This window comes from Onychomys torridus, chromosome 12 (assembly GCF_903995425.1).
Source record: "Onychomys torridus chromosome 12, mOncTor1.1, whole genome shotgun sequence".
NCBI classification, from domain to species: domain Eukaryota; kingdom Metazoa; phylum Chordata; class Mammalia; order Rodentia; family Cricetidae; genus Onychomys; species Onychomys torridus.
In genome coordinates, this window is record NC_050454.1 from 73,668,176 (window position 1) to 73,690,287 (window position 22,112).

A 22,112-nucleotide genomic window follows, 5' to 3' on the forward strand; every position below is an offset into this window, starting at 1 on the left:
TCCCTGGAGAGAAGTCCACTGGAGACTGGGCAGCTAGGTCACTGTAGAAAGAAACAGAACCAACTTTTGTGCTGGTGATTCTGGGGAGTGTAAGCCATACGATGGTTGGTTATAGTGTGGAGGAGGTCTGGTTGGTGGGTCCCGACTGGTTGGTCCTGATACGTTATCTTCATCAGGTATTCTGTCTCTCCTGATGCCACCATGGTGACTCCCCATGGTGCTGTTCTTGAAAATGAGCCTCTTCTGAGGAGAAACCAACCATGATCTTGTTAGTGTGGGGAAGGCTTCTGGGGCTCTCTTGGAGGCCCCCTGGGTCAGTTTATAGATGTCACTTTGAGGACCAAGACAAAAGTAGAGTCTTCCCATGAATTCAGACTTTGGGGCATAGCTTTTATAGTGTGCCCTCAGCCAAGCTGCTGGCACAGGGTGTTTGCTGATCTTCAGAAACAGCCACGACCTCCAGTGTGTGAAGTCCAGAGGACAGCAAGGAGCAGGGGCACATAGCCTAGCCACTTACTCGGTTCTAGTGTGCCTTGAGCCCCATCCTTTCTGGAGAGCTTGATCTTATGGGTTTCCTTCAGGAGGATTATCCAGACGATCAGCAGGAGGACAGCAGCCCCCAGGACACCCACTGCCACACCCAGTGCAATGGTGGTAGGACACACTATGGAGAGAGCATTAGCCATAAACCGCATGAGTCTCTGTAGAGGACCGGCCCCCACCACTATTTACCCCAGGAACTCTTGAGAGATGAGGGATAAGAGACTTAGAAACAGAGAGGAGAGAAACAGAGAAAAAACACAAGATAGGTGGGTCTGGATCCTTATCCACTGGCCCAGAACTTTATTCCAAAGGTCTATTTATAAAACAATGCCAAGGGGTGGAGCAAAAGACTCCCCCTTGCTAGTTCCAGTCACCTGGTGCCCAGACCTGTGGTCCAGTCAACCTCCTATGTAGCCTGCTGGGTACAGCCACTAGGAAACCTAGTGGGCTACAAGAAGTCTCTACCCACAAGCCTCTGCGTGTCACCATCTCTCCCAGAGGGTCCCCCACTCCAGAGACTTGCTGTCTGTTCCTAACATTGGCAGACAAGAGAACATAGTCTCAGCTCCATCAGAAGCAAGGCCAGTCCCTGTGGTCCCAAATGATACTTCAGGGCCACTGGGCCTGGCTTCTTATTCACAGAGAAGAAGGTTATGGGCATGCCTGAGGGATCCTAAGCCATCTCACTGCACAGGGGGAATGGGGATCCCTGGGGAGGTCCATGCTCATAGCCTGAGGACAGGTCTTCAGCTTCAGGTACCTCACACGGAGTCTGTGCCCCTTCTACTCTGGTGGGCTTCTAACTTGAGAAGGGTTGGAGAATAGTGGGCTCCAGGTCTCTGTCCTGTAAGAGTCCCAGTGTACTGCTGGCTGGCATTTCTCACGGTTATCTGAGTGGTCTCACTGCCATTGTCCCTTCAGTCTTCCAAGCATGAATGGGATGTGGAACTAGAATTCTGGAGTTTCTTGCCTAAGACCTGTAAGGATGTCGTGCCTTTTGCCTAAATAAATCCACCATCTTCAACATCTTTGGTCATTGTCACTTATCACTTCTCCCAACCGCTCTAACCCCCAACTTCCCCTCCCACCTGCTGGGGAACCCTGGACCTTCAAACTGTCACTTAGTCCTCTGTTTCTCTTCTACCGTCTTCATCCAAGGGTAGTGTCTGTCTGTACCCCTTCCTGACTCAACCCAGCTCAACCTGTCCACCTCTAGTCTGTTAGTCCTGACCAGACGGCAATGTGTGATAGGACCATGTCTGCCTCAGCAGCTCAAGACAGGACCATGTTCACCCTGTCCTCTTACAGGACTGTGTCCAATATGTCCCTCAACAGTTCTGTGTGGTCACTGATAGGACACTGTCCACTTGGTTGCCAGCTGAGATAAAAAAAAAAGAAAGACAACGTGGGTGATGCCACTTTTCTTCTGGGAACTTTTTGTTTTGGTTTTTTTGAGACAGGGTTTCTCTGTATAGCTCTGGCTGTCCTGGAACTCACTTTGTAGACCAGGCTGGCCTCAAACTCACAGAGACCCACCTGCTTCTGCCTCCAGAGTGCTGGGATTAAAGGTGTGCACCACCACTGTCCAGCACTCTTCTGGGAACTTCTAATAGCTTCCTGGCATGTTCAGAAACAAACCTGAATCCATGGAGGATGTGTGGTGCCCCATGGGCTGATGACTGTCATGACCACAGACCTGCCATGTCTCCTTGTCCCAATGATCTCATTTTCCCATCCAGAAGAAAGGGCCTCCTCACCACAAGGCCTTTGTATCATTTTAACTGTGGTTACAGACTCTCACTGTGCTGGACATTGTCGGATAGGACCATACTGTGAACCCCATGAAGACCAGGTCAGAATCTTCAGATCATAGGCATTACTGTCAAGGACTTGAGCTGAATGGGGGCAAACATTGCTTATGGGGCAGCAGCACCCCCGCTCTTCTGAGACTCACCATGGGTATCCTGAAACAGCTAATGGGTACCAGCCCTTGGGGCCCTCCCATCAAATGGGAGATGCTCCCACTGTATGGTGTGGCGCTTCATGCCAACACGTACTGGAGCTACCACATAGGACCCTATCGGTCATCCGTCTCTTGGTACAGGGCCAGGTAAGGGTATGGATGTCAGCTTCCCTGCACTACTACCCTTCCCAGTTATCCTGGATAGCTCCCCTTTTGCTACTGAGTATCCTTGCCCAGAGGAGGGAGGCCCTTTCCTCTGCAGCCCTCCTGCTATCAGCAGAGGTACCAATGACAAGAGTTCTTTTCACCACGTCCTACCCTCACCAGATCTGGACACTGTCCAGCCTTACCTCGGCTCACATCGATGTAGATGGAAGAGAGTTTTCTCCAGTCTCGCCAACGCAGAGTGTAGGTTATCCAGCACCCCTCTGAGTCCCATTCACTGCAGTTCTTGCCTGTAGAGAATGTGTCTGAACTCATCAGACCCCCACACTCTCGGAAGCAGCTTACTCCATCGCTGAGTTTTAAGCACTCGGCACAAGAGCTGAGGAGAAGTTGGGGAATAAGATTGATGGAATGGGGTGGTGAGGGAGGTCCAAGGGTTCGAGACAGATGGCACATGAATGAGCAAGGTGCATAAGTATGTGAGGGCACACAGGTGTGTTGGGGTGCAGCACTATGTAAAGATGCATGAGTGTGTCAGGATGCACAGGTGTGCGAGACTTCATGAGTGTCAGGATGCGTGGGTGTGTTAGGGTGAAAGGTGTATGAGTGCATATTGGTGTGTGAGGATGCACCAGTGAATAAGGGTGTATTGGTGTGTAAGGCTGTGTGTGTGTGTCAGGGTGCACATTGTATGAATGTACACTGGTGTGTTAGGGTGCACTGGTGGATCAGTGTGTACAGGTGTGCAAGGTGTATAGTGTGTGAGTGTGACTGGGCATGTTAGGGTGCCCTGATGATTAAGGTGTACAGATATGCAAGGATGAGCAGGTGTCTCAGGGTACATGGGATTGTCAAGGTTCACAGCATGCAATATGTGAGGATATCCACATACAAGCTAGTCCTGTAGTGAGAATCCTAGGCACCCTTAGAGGTCAGCACAGTGGGGTAAGTGAGGGTGAAAGCAGATTGTGATCCTGGGAGGAGATGAAGGGCAGAGCCAGTAGAAACTGGATCTAAGGGACCAAGGGAGGTAGAGACTCCCCTCAAAATGACGCCTCCTGCTGGGTCTTCTGGGTTTTGCTGAGAACGATGGTGCAGTGGCATCCCTGGGGACTCAGGTAGCCTAGCAATGAGGCCAGTGTTGACGGTTGTGGACACTCACATGTGCTCGCTGCAGCGTGGAATATGGCGAAGATGCTCACACAGTGGCGGAAGATAGCCTGGGTCACACTTGCACCTGTTGCAGTGGCATTGGCCATGGCCACTGCACTCCACCAAATTGTTGTTCAGACAGCCCTCGGTGGACCTCTGGCACTGGCAGGCTGAGCCCTCAAAGCCCTCATTGCAACTGCACTGGCCACAGAAGCAGGAGCCCCTCCCTGGAAAACAGCTGAGGTCACTGCAACTCACCTTCCCGAAGGTGGGTAGGAACCAGGAACCATCGCCCTGGGCCCTTGCCTGATATTGCAGGGAGGACTGGACTTACAGCCTCCCCTGCTGCTCACGTGTGCCTCCTCACACAGCCCCACACCACCAGGGAAGGAGAGCTGGGCAAAGACACAGGGACCAGGGAGGCCCCCAGCCCTCCAGCAATGCAGCCAACTTTCAGCCAGACTGGGCCTCCACCTGTGTCTGAAGAGCTCTTGGTCAGGACTGTTACCTCTGTTGTCCTGTTAGGACAATGTCTGACCCTCACAGACACGGAAGGCTGGCCCAGGTTTGCTGCTGCAGGGTCAGCAAGACTAGCAATCATCTCCCTCTCTATCTCAGTGTCCAACTCTATGTCTCTTGGTGCAAGATTGACAAGAGAATCCGTCCCCACTCCCAGTGTCCCTTGTCACTCACGTGGACCGCCGCAGACTTGGCCATGATATCTCTCACAGTTATAGTTGTCACACTCGCAGTATCGTCCATAGATCACCTTGTTTGGGCGGTCACTGGCGGGGCACACACAGTGCCCACAGATGCAGTCTCCCAGTCCGGAGCACACTGTGGAGCTGTGGTGCTTCCGGCAGCTTCTTTCCAGTTCCCGGCTGCTCTGGCCGTGTGTCTGGCACTCACAGTTTTTCCCGGTGTAGTTGGAGTCACACCTGGAGCCGGGTAGGAAGAGCTGTGCTCAGACTCTTCCCTGGGACAGGCACAGCTTCAGCCGCGTTGGGCCCAGTGCCCATCCAAACACCTGTGAAGTATGGCACACCACCTCTGTCTTCTCTCGATGGTCTGAGCATGCACCATGAATAGAACATGTGGGAGGCACTGAGATCCCTCCTGAGGCTGCCCTGAGTAGGCTGCCCATGAACAGTCCCTCTGACAGGGTACTGTGGTATCATGCAGATAGCCCATGTGGGGCAAATGGTACACTATTCGTGACTTCTGCATGTCGCTGGGTCTCAGGGAACTGATAAACTAGACGTGAGGTCTGACCTTTGACCTGTCCTGTCCTCAGTCCTTGCCTGCTACTGGATCTCTGTCTTCTAGTGAGGGGAGTTTCCTGTCAGTCAGTTCTCTGCCTTGGACCCTTCATGGCCAGAGAAAAGATAGGGAAGTCAGAATTTCTCAGGGGTACCCTGGTTGGGGAGTGACAGCAAGGGTTTTGGGGGTATGAACCCCAGGTTCCATGCCATCTCCTGTCATACCATGCAGCCTAGTAGCTATCTGGTAGGATAATGTGCTGTGTTGTCCATGACTACCTCACCAGTAGATACCTTTCCCACAGGCTGGTATGCCCCAGGCTGGCCCTTCCCACCTCACCTGCAGACACTTGACCTGTGAGTGGGAATGGCTGGTTTGCTGTGAGTTTCCTGGGTCCACCTCACCTACAGACCCATTTCCCATAGGTTGGCTTGCCAAGGGCTGCGTGTACCTGTCTCACCTGCAGATGCCACACTCCATGGCACCCTTGCTTCCACAGAGGCTGCTGTTCTGACTCTGGTCCTGGCACTGGCATTCACAATGGGGATGGACTCGTACGGTCACTGTGTCAGGGAAACCCAGGGCCTGGATAAGAAAGGACTGCTCCCTGATGCACTCTGAAGCTGTGACGTTAACCTGGAAGGTGACCTGTAGCAGCAGGGTGAGGCTTAGACAGGGGCCATGGGTGACCAGGGTCACAGTCCTCCTCATTTCCCCTCAGGAGTGCTGGTAGGGACCAGATTGATGTCAGGGTGTGGGTGGCATGGGTTCTTTCTGAAGCAGAGGAATGAGGATAACAGCTGGATCTTGTGATGGACTATGGACCAGGCTGTAGGGAGGCCACACCTGCACCCCCACCCACATCCCTCACTAACCAGCATCCAAGCCCTGCTGTGAATAAGACTAGAGAAGGTTATGTTTTCATTATACATACAGTAGGGATTTTACAGTGAGTCTGTGGGAGACAGTTTTCCCTTGTGTCATACCCATAAGTCTAGTGTGCTAAGATACTAGAATGTCATAGGGAATGTGAAGATCAGGGCCCCAGTCTGTGACAGCACACATAGGTGGTACAAGGAAGGTACTGGTTTGCCAAGTCAAGCCACATCTAAAATAAATTTAAACCCATGGTTCTTGAAGATAGAGGAGAAATATCAGTAAAAACCAGTAGCACACAATCAAAACATTAGGATAAAATTGGTCAAATTCCCATGCAGTATGAAGGGATGGTATTTTGTTCAGTGTGAGTGAAGGGGTGTGTGTGTGTGTGTGTGTGTGTGTGTGTGTGAGAGAGAGAGAGAGATTGTGTTTGATGTTAGTTCACAAGCAAAAAGAAAACTGAAAGCTTGGGTAACAGATTTATATCTGATGTGTTAGGGAAATAACTTAGTTCATTTGTCTCCTCATCTGTGTGGCTTGAGTCTTGATGTTTTCATCAAAAGATGAAACAAAAGTCAGAAAAGCTGACCCTGTCCATCTTGTTTGTATCTCTCTTCATGCCTGGCAATTGCCTCTAGGGGGTGCTGTTATCTCAGGATTGGCCTGTGCATCTGGGCTATTCCAGGAGGGGTCTGGGGTTCCCTGGCATGTGCATATGGTGTCTTCCTGCTCCTTAACATTACCACATAGACAGCACTGGTCTCTGCTAAGTGATGTTTAAATGAGAAAGGGCGGCTGCTGGTCACCAATTGCTTTCCCTCTTGCTTGTCCCCATATGAGCTTCTGTTTCCTCCTAGATGCCCCTGGGATGGAGTTATTGGGACACTTGTGGGACTCCAGGATGCTGATGTGGGGACCCCAGGCTCACCGTGCCGTTGATCTGCACATTTCCACAGTCCCCCCTGGATTTGCCTGTACTTGATGCTCCGTTATTGCAAAAGGAGTCGTAGGTGACTTTCAGAGTGCTGGGGGTGGTGGTGTGGTCCAGGAAGGTGCTGGAGGGGAGTTTCTGTGGGCAGAGAGCAGCCGTGCTTGGGGCGACAGGTCCAGCTGTCCATGTCCTCCAGGGCTGTGGTACCGTTGCACCTTTCATGCCCCTGCTGTGCACCAGTTGATGACACAAACATACTGGTAGCTCAGTGATGGTGTCAGGACAGGTCAGCAGGCCGATGCCATGGCTTGCTCTGAGACAGGCCACCGGCAGGGGACCAGCATAGACGCAGCTGTGAGCCCTTACTGTTGAGTTCCAGGGTTAGCAGAGGAGGAACCCTAGATTGTTGAAGTGATGTGAGAGACAAGACACAGATGGAAGGAGAGGAAGGCCGGAGGCATCTGGTGAGTGGGCAATGATGGTGTCCCTCGAAAGGCAGAGCTAGACATGACAGAGTAGTGGCCTGGCACAGGAGCCTTCTTGGGGGCCGTCTGGGGCTCACAAGGCTACAGAAGGAAGAGTTCTACAGGGCCCCCCGCACACTTGTGCTGCCGGACCCCAGCATGCTTGGTTGTAGAAGCCTAGGTCAGAATTTAAGGGTCCCTGTCACTGTCACAGGTCCTCCTTCCTAAGGTTGTCTACACAGGGTATGGATTTATTGAGGTGATCTCTGGGTTCTCCCCAGCCTATGAGGTGGTATGTGCTCTCCTCTGGCCTCCTGCCCTCCTATCTCTCCACAGTGGTTGGAAGGGTAGAGCCCCATTTGGGTAGAGCTTAGAACTCTTGTTTCAGGGAGAGCCAGATGAGATCTGGGAGCTATACATACCATAATTCACCAATAAGAGGAACTGCCCTGTGCTATAAGTCTGTGCAGAAGACTGTGGGGTACCTGTAGAGGCTTCGGAAGCTACAGCGGGGTTCTAAAAGTCAGAGCTCTGCTAACTGTGAAGTTCAGACCAACTAATCCAGCTACTCCAGGAGACTCACACTGTAGGTATCCTTGATGAGCTGTGCCACATTGCTGGAGTCATCTGACAGTTCCCCAATGGTCAGCTTAGGGATGAACATGGCAATTCTCTGTTGGGAGAGAAGAACAAGCTGGCACCTGGTACCACCAACTCCTCCATGCTCATGAGGGCTTGTGATACCCAGAGGGTCCCTCAGGATCTCCAGGTGGCTAGGATGATGCTCAACTGAGACCCCACTTCACCGAGTCACAGAATGAGCAGCAGTGCCAACAACTGGATCTTAGTACTCTCATGTCTGTGGTGTAAGTGCTCCTGGAAGTCCATTTCAGTTTCAAGCTGGTAATGTCACTGACTTGGGAACATGCACCTGGCTCATCATGGGACAGTAATTTCAGTATATCACCACAGTGGATAGAAATCGTACACAAGACGCATAAGGGCACAGATGGCAATAGAATGTGGTAAAATCGCAGGAAGAGGTAAGCTTCGAGCATGACTGAATTTGAACAATCTAACATTCATGGTGACCATGTCACACAGCCCTGTGACAATCATCTCTGGCAGGACTGATCTGCTTCTCAGCGTGTCCCTAGAAGTGGCCCAGCCTGAGCTTCCGGGTAGCAGACAGGCCAGCATTCTCCTCACAATTGTCCTAGTGCCATTCAAGGACTGCCTCGTATGTCATGGAACAGGAGCGTTGCCACCCTCTCCAGAGACATCCTACTCAGAGACATCAGGGCACCTCTCTACCCAGCATTGGACTGTGATTCTCTAGAAGAGAGTCAGTCCTCTCTTTGAAGCGCAGAAGGCTTGCTATAGCCAGACCCCCAAACTTCTCTGAGTTCCGCAACTCACGGTCGTTGGTCTGGCCATGGAACCAGCCCACCAGAAAATTTGGGTTCTGTCTTGTCCAGTTTGTGAAAGTTGTTTTCTCCTAAGTCCAGAAGCATGCACAAAGAAGGGTCTTATGTGTAACATCCTCATATGCTCCCTATGGCCTTGGTCAGCCACCCAAGAACAGAGACTTAGGAAGGCCTATGACCTCCCAAGGCAAAGAAGTGGTGGGCCTCTAGTCTCTCTCATCTGTGGCTTCTTCTCTTGTCACCGTGCTGTCTGTGGGAGTATGACCCCTGACCTGCAACAACTCCATGAGGAGGGGATTGTCACAGCCCAGTTACAGATGAGGACACAGGCACTGTGGCATCCTGACTACAGAGTGGTCTCTTCTTTGTTCCTCTAGCTGGCAACCTGTGCAGAGCCAAGCCACTGTTCTCTGTGGCTGGCTATGATGGAGGTATTCCACAGGCTGCCCCCTCTTCTTTTTCTGTTGTCTCTGCAGGTAGCTCCTTCTCTGGAGCCTGGAAACCTAACACGAAGAATTGTGGTTTTCCTGTTGTCCGGGCAACGAAGGCTTACCTAGGACCTGTGATGGGACCCAAGCCTATGTCCTCATTCAGCAATGCATATCCAACAAGAGTCAACTACCTAGCCCTTGTAGGGTTTTCTCCCCCAGATTTGTGTTCATACTCAGCCCCGTCCTGCATCTTTGTACGACATGAGGTTGTGCAAGGCCACACAGCCTCAGAGAGTCCAGACACAAGGGCGGTCAACCCGAATACACATGTGTCTGTGCCTGTGAGGATGGACGATGTCAGGGGACACTGTTATCACTCTCAGATGGGGAGACTTTGTTCCTGGAGGCAGATGTTTTCTGAATTAATAGGATGGATCAGCTCAGGGGTCCCTAGAGCAGCTCTCTCAGGTGCTCATCACTGTCCCCCAGAGAGGAGGAAGCTGAGGTCCTAAGTGGTCCCACTGCAGACCTTAGCTCTGACGTTCTCCTGTAGGGACCCTGATGGCCCAGAAGAACTGGTCATCTGACAAATAGATTATGGCCATCATCTTCTTCATCTCAGGCCACTGGACATGTGTTTCATTCTGGTCGCTGGCCCTCAACCTGGCAAATGGAAGCAGGACTCTGGTGATGCTGAGAGTATGCCAGGCTTCCTCACCCTGCAGCTGAAATGCCTCTCTTGCTCAAGACCCACCTCTCTTACCTCATATGTTTTCACCATCCTTGAGGGCACCATGAAGATGGGCTGGATGTTGTTTTCAGCCAGTTTGCTTGCCAGCTGGAGCACTGACTGGTAGTCCTGGAGAGAAGAGACATCCTGTCAGGCCACCCAGCCGAAGCAAGTGCCTGTAACCCGGAGGACTATGGTACTAGCTCAAGTCCAGGCTGCCCTTGTCCTGTGGCAGCACTTTATCTGAACAAGGGGTACAAATATGTGAAACAGAATTCAGCAGAGATGAATGATATTGAAAGACAGTTAAGAATACACCAAAAATTACAATGTGCTTATCCTCTTGGTGCAGACCCAGGGTCCCTCTAATCCTTCTTGGCAGCCTCTCTCAGCCTTTCCTTCTAGCCATTTGTGACTCTGTTGACCCACAGACCCTCTCTCTATCAGGGACCCACAGCTTTCCACGCAAAGTTCGGACTCAGGCAGGGGGTCTTCATTACCCTCTTCCAATCTCTTCAAACTTATCATTGGTGCTGCTGCAGCTTGCCTACAAGTCTCCTTCCCTCTAAGTCCATTCCATCCCCCTAGAGACTTGGTCTTGTGGTGTGCATCCAGGGTCCCCCTAGTTCTTCTCAGTGGCTCCCGTCAGGCTTCTAGCCCATCTCCATTCCTTTGTGACTTCCCACCGACTTGCAGAATAGGGGAGACTCTCTTCAGCGTGCCATGGTATCCTACCACTGTGCTCTTGTCTGAGTCTGAGATTTAAGACCTAACACTACCACTCTCAGCTTTCAGATGTTTTCTTGAATTTGTTTCTTAGGTGGAAAGAGGCATCCAAGGCTCTGGAGAGGTGGCCCTGTGTGACCCTGACCTCGCTGTTATGTGGGGGTGGGTTTGTAAGAATCCTGTCTTTTTTCCTGTTTGAGTTCCTATCTTGTGTCACTCAGTGCTGACCCTCAGAGGATCCCAGACAAGGAAGGGGGCTCACCGGCTCTCTCCTGCTCTTGTACACGCCGTCTTCCAAGCGACAGTGACTATCACTGAGGTTCTGTCTGGTACCCGAATTCTTGTCTTTAGCAAAGTGGAAATCGTTGTCAGTGGCAAGCACCAGAAACCGTGTCCCATTGCGCCAGCCGATTTCTCCCTGAGAAATAAATGGACTCCAGTTACCCACCAGCTGGGCCCCCAGGAGTCAGGTGTGACAGCCTGCAGCCACTATCCCTCCCGTTCTGGGGTTTCAGAGCAGCCTGAGAACAGATTGGATTGAGTCTGGGATGCATCTGCTAATATTCCTGAAGTGTGAGGTAAGGGGACATGAAACACATGTCTACTTCCAAAAAGATGAAACTTCTACAGCCTATCTCTCCAGACCCCGGATTGGACTCCTGAAAACATTCCCAAAGAAGGAGAAGACTATGGTGGCCATCATGACAGGTAAATCCCAAGAGCCACAGGGGGACTGCGTCTTCCTGGATCATCCCTGGAAAGAAGTGTGTGCTTGGAGTACAATGTATTGTGACACCCATGAAGGCAAGTGTCCAAGGCTCCAGGGAGGCTGGAGAGCTGAGGGCTGAGCCAGGGCAGGGTTAGCTTGCTGCAACAGTGACATTATAAAGAGACAGCCTGGCACCGATATGGGCTGGTGTGTGGTGAGAGAGAAGTCATAGGAGGGAACTCTGGACAGGGATTGCTGTGTTGTCTTGGAAGTGAATCTGGGCCCCTGACTCAGGACATGCAGGATGAAGCCCACATTACAATGACCACTTGATGGTCTAGGCTACAAGACAGTTAGTGGCATCACAGATTAACATGACATTATCTGTGGGTAACTTCCAGGTCCCTTTGCTCCTTTCCCTCTCTCCCTCCCAGCCTACCTCTTGAGGCTCTCTAGAGGTTGAGTGAGGGCTATTCTCCTCAGGCTGGCAGCCAGCAAAGGGGCCAATGGCTTGACCCTTTGAGAGAACATGGCTAGTGCAAGCAGCTTGCATACCACATGAGGCTCCAGACTTGGGGAAGTCTGCAGACCTCAGTAGGGCTCTGTAGGCTCACCAGGCACGTGGTGACTTGCATCATAGCATCCAGCTGTCCCTTGGAGGTATCCAGGTTTCCAGAAACCATTTGCTTCCCCAGCTCCTTCTGAAACTGGCTGGAGTCATCAGTCAGCTTCAGGATGTGCTGGAAGGTCATGTTCCTGATGGATCCAAAGCCTGAGGAGAACAGGTGAGGCTGGGGGCCTGGGGTGGTAGGAGGTGGGAGGCTGGGTCCAAGGTAGGGAGGCAAGCCTGGGAGATACTTGGACACAACCTCCAGTTTCCCCGTATTGTAGTAAAGCAAGGGAGAAAGCAGGATGGCAGATGTGGATGTCTGAGTATGGATGTTGTGGATGTACCTGTGTGTACATGTGAGCATTCAAAATTGTGTATATGTCTAGGCCCAGTATGCCTGTGTGTGTTCCTGTATGAATGTGAGCATGTCCAGGTGTGGTAATAAATTGTTTGCATATGCCACCATATGTATTTGAGAATGTGTATGCACATGTGGTCTTATACATGCCTGCAGGTGTGCATGTGGCTATGTGTACACATACAAGTATGTGAATTTGCACACACATGTCCAAGTGTGAGGGAGTGCATAACTCTTCAGGGAAGAGAGAGTACAATTTTGGGGAAGCCAGGCCATATGGAGCTGTGTACACACATCACACATGCATGTACCCAAGCCTTATGATTTATGGACCTGTTTGTGCTTATGGAGCACTGACCTTTGATCTGCAGCTCACATGATCACTGCCTTTATGCTATGCTTGCTGCTTAGTCAACATAATTTGATGTTCTTTGACTTTTAGAAATTAGCATCACACCAAAAGATGAATTAAAGAGGAAAGAGGAAGTGGAGTGCTGAATCTCATGGTCAGTGACTAGATATGGGCCCTGGAGGGTGTGCAGGCCCAACTCCACCCACAATGATGCCCTGAGGACTCTGTAGCTGCAGCTGCCAGATATCTGCCTCTGGTGTGTGGGGGAGGGGCTGCCCAGGCTATAGGAAGAGCTGAGCCAGAACCCTGCAGTGGCTGTGGACCTCACCAATATGGCCTGATCTGGTGATCTCTTTGAGGACTTGGAGCAGGTCTCTGCCCAGTGTCTGGATCTTGGAAAGATGGCCTTGTGTGGATCCAGAGAGGGCCATCAGGAAGTACAGGTCAACAGAGTTGTCCTGGGTCCACTGGACGCTCACTCTGAATGTTGCTGCTTGGCCTGTGAAGGAGAAGGGTGGCCATGCTGGGCTGTGTTGTCTTGGGACATGTACTGAGGCAGGTGCTGTATGTGGGCTGTTCTCTCCAATAGCACCTCGGTCCTCTCAGGTTCTTCCATCATTGCTGCCTAGGCTAGCGTCCTTAAAGAGGGACTGATAGCTATGCCTGATGGTGCACACCTTTAACCTCAGCACTTGGGAGGCAGAGGCAGGAAAATCTCTGTGAGTTGGAGGCCAGTCTGGACTACATAGTGAAACCCTGTTTAAAAGAGGGGGCACCAAAAACTCTCCTGCTTCCTCCTTGCCCTGTGGGGACACTGAGCAGATGGTGGAAGTGGCTTCTGGGGAACCCAGCACCTCCCAGCACCCTGATCTTAGATATCCATTCTCCAGATCCATGAGCAGTATGTCTGGCAGGTGAGTTATTCAGCCTGTGGAGCCAGCCCACATGAGCCTTTTGCTCATGCCCAAGGCTTGATTTGCCACCCTGGCTCCCAGGGCCTGGCCTCATAGCAATGCTGGGGGCCTGTACTCCTAGAAACACTGGCTGTGGTCATGGTCACATCTGTTAGGCAGGCTGGTTTAACTAGTTTTTCAGTTGCAGGGCGTGTCAGAGCCCTTGTTCTGTTAAGGATACTTGGCCTTCTGAGAGTGAATGCGACAGTATTTTCCAAATGGTTTGCTCTCCCTTCTCAAAACCCAAACAATCCTGAACAAAAACATAATACAGGACCAAAAGAGACATCAGGCATCCAGTGCAGACAATGGAGTCTGGGGGAAGTTTGCTTGCTTGGAGGTAGCAAGAGGCAGAGCTATGGAGAAGCTCAGTCTTTTAAATTAAATAAATGTAATTATGATGTGCATGGTATGGTATGGTGTGTGTATGTGTGTGTGTGTGTGTGTGTGTGTGTGTGTGTGTGTGTGTGTGTAGTCTATCCTTGAATCAACCCCTGAATTCAAGTGATTCTCCTGCCTCAGGTTCCTGAGGGTATTTGGGAGCTCAGGTGTCTGCAGATTGAACATCAGTCATGAGGTTCCCAGTAGCCTTCAGGCCAACATGGACACACACCCTACAACTATGGTGAGTGAGTGCTAACTGTCAACCTTACAGAACCTAGAATCACCTGGGAGAATCACTCAGGGACAGCCTGTGGGGGATTCTCCTGATTCTGTTAATTTTAGTGGGAAGACATGCCCACTGTAGGCGGCACTGTTTCCTGGCTGGGATCCTGGGCTCTATGAATTGGACAGAGCTGAGCAGTGGCATGCATTCATCACCCTATTCTTCCTGACTGTGGATGTCATGTGACCAGCTGCCTCAAGCTCCTGCTGCCTTGGAAAAGAAACCAAACCACAGTCTACCTGCACACAGTGACATTGGGGATGCTGGCTGAGCTCCTGTAAACACCGTGTGCCTGGCTCACCCCAGCCAAGCTCAAGCCTACCTGGTCTCAAGTAAAGTGTCACATTTTGTGGGGACAGCTGCTTCCAGTCCCTGTCCTTGTCCTCCTGGGGTTCAGCAAGGCTCTTGGGGTCCACGAGGTACTCAGATGTGCAGCCCTTTAGCAAGAGTTGCTCTGGAGAATCACAACGAATGGACTCTGGCTCTCCTTGACCTGTAAAGTTCTGGGGGAAGGGCCACTTTAGTGTCAGGAGGAGGCTGACAGACCAGGAGGGACTAAAGACCCCAGCCTATCTCCTCTTCACTTGTCCTTAAAATTTGGCATAGAAATCTCTGTGGACTGGGACAGCCTACCAAGGAATATCAAGCCTCCCAGAGAGTCTTGGTCTCCTTGAGAGCTCCATGTTATGCAGAGGCATGGGTTGCAGGCCCTTTTCTGACCTTGAACTACTCCCTTCAGCAGTGAGGACTTGAGTTCAAATCCCTAGCATCTACCCACAAATAAATGCCACATGTGCCTGTAGCCCTAGCACAAGCATTTCTGGCTACCTGTCTAGTTCCAGGTGCACAGAGATCCTGTCTGAAAGGAATAGATGGAGAGTAATGTCCTCTTTGTACTCTACTTGTGTGCATGGGCACATACACTTACAAAACACACACACACACACACACACACACACACACACACACACACACACACACCCTCAATTCAAAACAAATGGGAAAGCCATTCTGAGAACATTCAGAATAGCTTAGAGGGGCTTGTGGGCAGGCCTGAGACACTGAAGCACCATTGGGCAAATGATAGTCACAGAGCATTGAACAAGATAGAAAGACATGTATCCATGGGGGAGAGAAGGAGAAAGGAAGGGAGAGACAGACAGAGACAGAGAAGAGATAGAGATAGATAGATAGATAGATAGATAGATAGATAGATAATAGATAGATGGTAGATAGATGACAGATAGATAGAGAGGGACAAGGCAGGTAGTCATGGGGGGAGAGGGGAGACCCCCCCCAGAAACAGAGAGAGACAGAGAGACAGAGAGAATGAATAGATGTCACACTCTGCCCATCAGCCATGTGGTGGTTCTTACCAGCTTCTGGCACCAGGCGCAGCCAGGCCCTGACCGGATGCAGTCCTGACAGGTGCTCACCTTGTCCTTGGTACACAACTGGGACAGGGCTGGGGAGACAGTTGGGTGAGCAGGTTCTGTCCATCCGACTGCAGGTTCTGTCCATCCCGACTGCAGGTTCTGCCCATCCTGACTGCAGGTTCTGTCCATCCCGACTGCAGGTTCTGTCCATCCTGACTGCAGGTTCTGTCCATCCTGACTGTGGGTTCTGCCCATCCCGACTGCAGGTTCTGCCCATCCCGACTGCAGGTTCTGCCCATCCCGACTGCAGGTTCTGTCCATCCCGACTGCAGGTTCTGTCCTTCCCAACTGCAGGTTCTGCCCATCCCGACTGCAGGTTCTGTCCATCCCGACTGTGGGTTCTGTCCATCCTGACTGCAGGTTCTGTTCATCCCGACTGCAGGTTCTGCCCATCCTGACTGCGGGTTCTGCCTATCCCGACTGCGGGTTCTGTCCATCCCGACTGTGGGTTCTGCCCATCCCGACTGTGGGTTCTGCCCATCCCAGCTGCAGGTTCTGCCCATCCTGACTGCAGGTTCTGTCCATCCCGACTGTGGGTTCTGCCCATCCTGACTGTGGGTTCTGCCCATCCCGACTGTGGGTTCTGCCCATCCCGACTGTGGGTTCTGCCCACCCCGACTGCAGGTTCTGTCCACCCCGACTGCGGGTTCTGCCCATCCCAGCTGCAGGTTCTGCCCATCCTGACTGCAGGTTCTGTCCATCCTAGCTGTGGGTTCTGCCCATCCTGGCTATGGGTTCTGCCCATCCCTGCTGCAGGTTCTGCCCATCCTGACTGTGGGTTCTGCCCATCCCGACTGTGGGTTCTGCCCATCCCGACTGTGGGTTCTGCCCATCCCGACTGTGGGTTCTGCCCATCCTGACTGTGGGTTCTGCCCCATCCTGACTGTGGGTTCTGCCCATCCCAGCTGCAGGTTCTGCCCATCCCGGCTGCAGGTTCTGCCCATCCTGGCTGCAGGTTCTGCCCATCCCGGCTGCAGGTTCTGCCAATCCTGGCTGCTCCCGAGTCAGGTGGGTGGGAAGAGGCTCAGCGGAGGTCAGGTCAGGACCTAAAGCCCCATGTGGCTCTGTGAGTTGAGTGATGCTCATGGTGTGTGCCTGCTCTTCCTAGAACACCCCATTGGAGGTGACGTCATGGAACTCACCAGATCCCAGGGAGAGCAGCCCAGTCAGGATGAGTGGCAGAGGGTGCTGGCCCAGCATGTCCTGTGGAGGGAGGGGCTCGATGAATCCAGGTTGACCATCTACCGAGGCCCTCCTGGATTGTCTGGAATGCAGGGCTGCTTAGGGTGGAGATGATTTTGTCCCTGCTACTACAGGGTGTAAGAATCAGACAGGTTTAGGTTCCACACGAGTCAGTTATCAGTGTCATCAGGCTCAGGGAAGGAGGAAGTGGGGGGGGGGATGTACCTACTGATGTGGCTGGGTCACCAAGCATAGAAGACAGGGTGCCCACTGTAGGAGACATACTTATACAGACATATGCCACACTGGTGCATGTGCATAAACACGCACGTGCGCGCACACACACACACACACACACACACACACACACACAAACACATATGCCATATGTCAACACAGACACAGCACCCACCACATGTCACAAATGCAGCACATAACTCATACCCACATACATATGTGTGCTCTCTCCTGTTTATCTTGTATGGCTAAGTCTTCAAGCATGGAGCCTGGGCTACAAGCTAAGACATTTCTCCTGTGGTGCAGAAGGTTGTGCATGTATGGCTGTAGGCCACTGCTTGTTCTAGGTTGCTCCCAGCCTCCAACATATCCTTAAAGACTCAGAGAGTCAACAGCTTCAGGACTGGTCAGCTGTCTCTCAGACCCAATGTTTCCAGGGACTTAGTTACTGAGTGGATCACACCACCTCTGGGTGAGTATCTCCTAACTTAGATTTGTTCTCTTTCCAAGGACACCGACTGGACTCCCCCCTTCCCACACAAAACTCAAACCAACCAACCAACCAACCAACCAACCAACCAACCAACCAACCAAAAAAACAAAATAAAACAACAAAACAAAAAACAAAACAACCACTGGTGATGATAACATGCAAAACCCTCATATCCCTTGATAGGGAAACTTGAACAGGATGGATATGGGTCTGGGTGCACCCCACACCGTCCAGCAGGAGGGGCCAGGTTGCAGCAACACCAACCCACAGACTGCAGTGTCCCAATGACCTGATGATGGGTAACTTGACAGGGTGGGAGTGGGTACCACCTCTCCTCAGCCACATTGCTCCTTGCTTATGTGAACACTGTGATTAAGAACAGCCTGGGAGGCTCATCCTGCAGGCTGATGACAGACAGTCCCTCACAACCCTGAAAACCAAGAACTCTAAATGACCACAGTAGGAAACCCAGGACCCATCAACCCAACAGAAATCGGTACCAAAGCCAACTTTCTCACTGGGAGGGGGGGGCGGGCAATGGCACAATGCAGCACATTCTCAGGAAGTGGTGAAGGTTAGTTACCACAGCTCCTGCTTTGGGCTTTGGCAATTTTCCTTTTGTGGAGATCCTGTTGAGGACCTGGGTGCCCTTCCCTGGCACCAAATGCAGGCATCGAATGAAGACCCTCCTTCAGTTTGAATCAAGCTCTAAACACCTGGGATGTGAGGGAGGCGTTAGAGGGAAAATGGATCCCGTCTACTTCCCATGCTCCCATGAGCACAGGCTCACATGATGAAACATCGAGGACAATTTAAGCAACAGGACAGAGGCTGAGACCAGCAAGAAGAGGCGGGTGACTTCCTGTTGTAAAGTTTCCCAGTTGCAGAACCCTCCACCCAGCCCTGAGAAGTCTGAGTCTTCCTGGGTGAGCTACCTGTGTCAAGATGCCATGGGAGTGAGCAGGGGAAGGCTGGCAGACTGCACAGGGGTTTGGAGGGAGAGCAAGTGGGGTCCCCTGGCCACCTTGTCTTAGGGAAGACAAAGATAAAGGCTTGCGATGCTCACAGCCCACCCAACAGTTTACACAGAAGCCCAGTCCCAAGATGGAGTCACTGCGGCCTTTACATTCACAAAAGAACCGGGGACAGATGGACACCAGGGCGCTGGAACACTGTTCTGAGACCCCAGAGCTCCAGACAGGGGACAAGATACTGCATCACCAATATTCCCAGTTTTTCCAGTAATCCTGCCCGTGTTTTCCAGTTTTCTACATAAATGCATATAGTGACATCTTTTAAAGATAACATTTTTATTTATTAGAAATTTCATAATGGATGCAATGTAACTTAATCATATCCACTTCCACTTTATAGACCATCTCTCTCTAAACTTTATATCCTCTATTTTTTTAGATATTTACTTGATTTTTAAATTTATGTGTACATTTCAATGTATATGTGCCACATGTGTGCATGTGCTGGAGGAAGTGGGTGTTGGATCCCCTGGAGCTGGTATTACAGGAATTGTCTGTCTCATGCCCTGGGGACAGAACTGGGGTTGCTGGAAGAGCAGCGAGCATTCTTAACTGCTGTTTTAATTAGTTATTATTCTTAACCTGCTGAATTCAGTCAGTGTTTATCGCATGCATGTGGCCATGCTGTCACCCACTGGAGCGCGGACAACCTACTAGTACCCCCCCCTCCCTGCCCCCAAAGAAGAATGACTCTCCCATCCATGGCAGCCATCAACAGCCAATACTATGGGCGGAGCCTTGGAAGCTCCTCCTCCTTCCACACTGGAAACTTTAACTGGCTCCATCCACTGGCAGTCTTAGAAAAGCTCTTAGTTCTGTACTAGCTAGAGTACTACCTGAGATGGCAGATGCCAAAACTTCCCACCATATACAATCCTGAAGAGAATTATACCACGACAGCTGCAGTGGGGACAGTGACTTCATGGGCTTGTATGGCCCCTGCTCATCAGTCACTGGGTTGCTCTAATTCACTCATTCACCCACTCATCCTGCTAGCATGTGCTCTTGGGTCTCTCCTGGTACCAGACTGGAAGCATCTAGGCTCTTCTTAAAGATGATGGACTCTTCCTCCACTGGTCCCTTCAGCATCTGCACCGGCCCTGTTTCCACTGAGTCTCCACTCCAAATGTTCCAGACACAATGGATGTTACTTAAGAGCCAGTTGGGTGGACTGGAGCTGACTGTACTCTCAAGAGACCCCTGCCTAGGACTTGGACAGAAGAACCCCATCCCCTAAAGCTCCTAAAGTAGCAACATTGCATCTCATAGGCTCAGAGGTCTCTGCATCTCATACTGGCCAGATCTGAGCATCCTAGAGGCCTGCCCTCTGGCCCATGTCTACATCTCTTGCCAACAGGAAATGATACGACCTATGGTACCAAGTTATGAGGAGAGGTGAGTCTATGGAAGGCCCGCTAGGGTCAGGGACAACCCAGGGTATTGGTCACTGATCCAGTAGAAACAGGGTTCCCCATTACCACCGTGTCTGCTCTGCCAGCTGGCCACCCTTTCCCACACAGCCTCAGTTTGTGCTACATCCTTTCAGGGAGGTGGCCTGATGACAGTGTCCCAGCGTCCCTCAGCAGCTCTTCTTTCCATTCACGGCTTACAGTCTAGTGCAGCCTCCTGTCACAGTGTGGAGTCCCTGTCCCAGGAAGGTGGTTGGTGCTATGGCATCCCTGTTGCTCTCACAGTTCACCACCCCCCATCCTCTCCTGTCATGGTGTCTACCTCAGGTGCTACAAGAAGCAGTGGCTGTGGATGCTGTCCTCCCCGTTGTGACATGGCAGCAATGCAGGAACCCAGCTCTAGAGTAGGTGAGCTTGGGGTGGTGATGGTGGTCAGGGAAGGGGCAGGCCACAGGGCTCAGATCCTAGAAGATCACAGGTGAGCCTAGAAGACCTTCAGTATGACCTCAGCTGGGCTCTTGCCTGCCAGAGGCCTTGAGAACAGCTCTTATGAGCCCAACTGTGGTGGGGATACTGGGGTTATCTGGATCGTAATCCCACACCAGCATTGTTCCCTAAGCACAATGCTTGCCTAGTGTGACAGCTACCCGGCCAGGCCTTTTAAAGTCTGAGCACCCAGGGAGTCATGGGATGACATCTTAGGAAAGACACATGCTGGACACACATGCATACAACATGTATATACACTAAACACATAGACACCACAGACACATGAGCACACACACATTTATATATAATAGATACTCATACATGGGCATGTACATGCATGCCACACATCATACACACACACACACACACACACACACACACACACACACACACAAACTACACAGACATAATTAAACATACCCATACACATAGGCATTCCTGTTCATACCAGCACACTTCACACAGACACATGTACATATTACACACATGTACATATCACACATGTGCATGTGCACAGACACACATTTCATACATACAAACACACAGTTCTTCACACAGGTGAGTGTGGAAACAGATTTATCAGGGCTAGGGTGTGAAGAGAGGGGGGATTAGCTGAGGCAGAAAGAGGCAGACACAGCGGGTTCCTGCAGAAAGCCCCGGGAATTTCCTCCATAGCTCCAGTCATACCTGGACCCTCCACCTCCAGCCTGGGGCTAGGAATCCCTCCCTGCCAGAGGATCTCCCATCTCTGCTGTCTTTGCAGTCACCACATCTCTGGAGGCCCAGATAGTGTGTGAGATCCTAGAGGCAAAGCTGGAGGCCTCTGCATCTGTGCCTGTTCTTCACCAGCCTGAACCCGTGTTCTCAGCTCTGGCTGTTCCTAGTGTGCCCCATGGTTCTTCCTAGGTTTCAAGGTCCTCTCCTTGATGGGCACCAGTACGACAGGACCTTGAAACAGTTTTCTTCCAGACACCCTGGACTGGGGCCACAGGATCCACACTAGGGCTTTCTCCTGCTGCTTGGAAAAGATTACCTGAGGTGTCCTCTGTAAGAGCACTCACCACTTGGCTCCTTGGAGGCCTTGGCTCAGCTGCGGGGTTCTTCAGCTCCTACTCAGCTGGCTCTGGGCACTTCTCTGACAGACACACCTTAGCCTGGTGCTTCCTCTTTTCACTCAGTTCCCGGGAGGAAGTGGAGTGACCTGTGGCTGGTTGCCCTACACATGGGCCTCATCTCAGTCCTCTGTGCCCCTCTTGCTCTCTCTGCAGCTACAAGGTAGGGGTGGGACCTGGCAGTGAGGAAGTGCTCCCATGAAGAGAAGTGGACCAGGGAGGGAGGGCAGCTGCTTGGGACAGCAGTCTGAAGACACCGAGGGATTCCCCAACATGGCAAGGATGGGTCGGGGTCCAGGGGTTGGTGAGCAGGGCTGGTTCTGGCAGATTCATACTCCAGATGTGGGGAGGTCTGGCTTAGGCAGGAACACCAGGCAGAGAGCAGCAGCTCATGAAAAAA

At 51.7% G+C, this 22,112-nt stretch overlaps 1 protein-coding gene across 1 annotated transcript; it reads right to left on the reverse strand.

Annotated features, from left to right (window-relative positions):
• Positions 1 to 172: 172 nt before the first annotated feature.
• Positions 173 to 16,956, reverse strand: LOC118593884 (integrin beta-2-like protein). The gene is made up of 15 exons (XM_036203461.1): positions 16,899 to 16,956; positions 15,697 to 15,785; positions 14,643 to 14,823; positions 13,029 to 13,199; positions 11,995 to 12,152; positions 10,934 to 11,089; positions 9,979 to 10,074; positions 7,941 to 8,030; positions 6,891 to 7,031; positions 5,544 to 5,731; positions 4,517 to 4,761; positions 3,834 to 4,050; positions 2,857 to 3,050; positions 518 to 664; positions 173 to 240 (listed from the first exon to the last, which is right to left on the reverse strand). The coding sequence occupies exons 1-15, from the start codon at positions 16,954 to 16,956 to the stop codon at positions 173 to 175; spliced, it is 2,199 nt and encodes a 732-aa protein (XP_036059354.1).
• Between the last annotated feature and the right edge of the window lie 5,156 nt (positions 16,957 to 22,112).

Coding starts and splice junctions, on each gene's coding strand:
- LOC118593884 (XM_036203461.1), bottom strand. CDS start 16,956: ATGCTGGGCCAGCACCCTCTGCCACTCATCCTGACTGGGCTGCTCTCC. Junction 11,090..11,994: donor TGCAAGTCACCACGTGCCTG/GTGAGCCTACAG, acceptor TTTATTTCTCAG/GGAGAAATCGGCTGGCGCAA. Junction 10,075..10,933: donor ACAAGAGCAGGAGAGAGCCG/GTGAGCCCCCTT, acceptor TCTTCTCTCCAG/GACTACCAGTCAGTGCTCCA.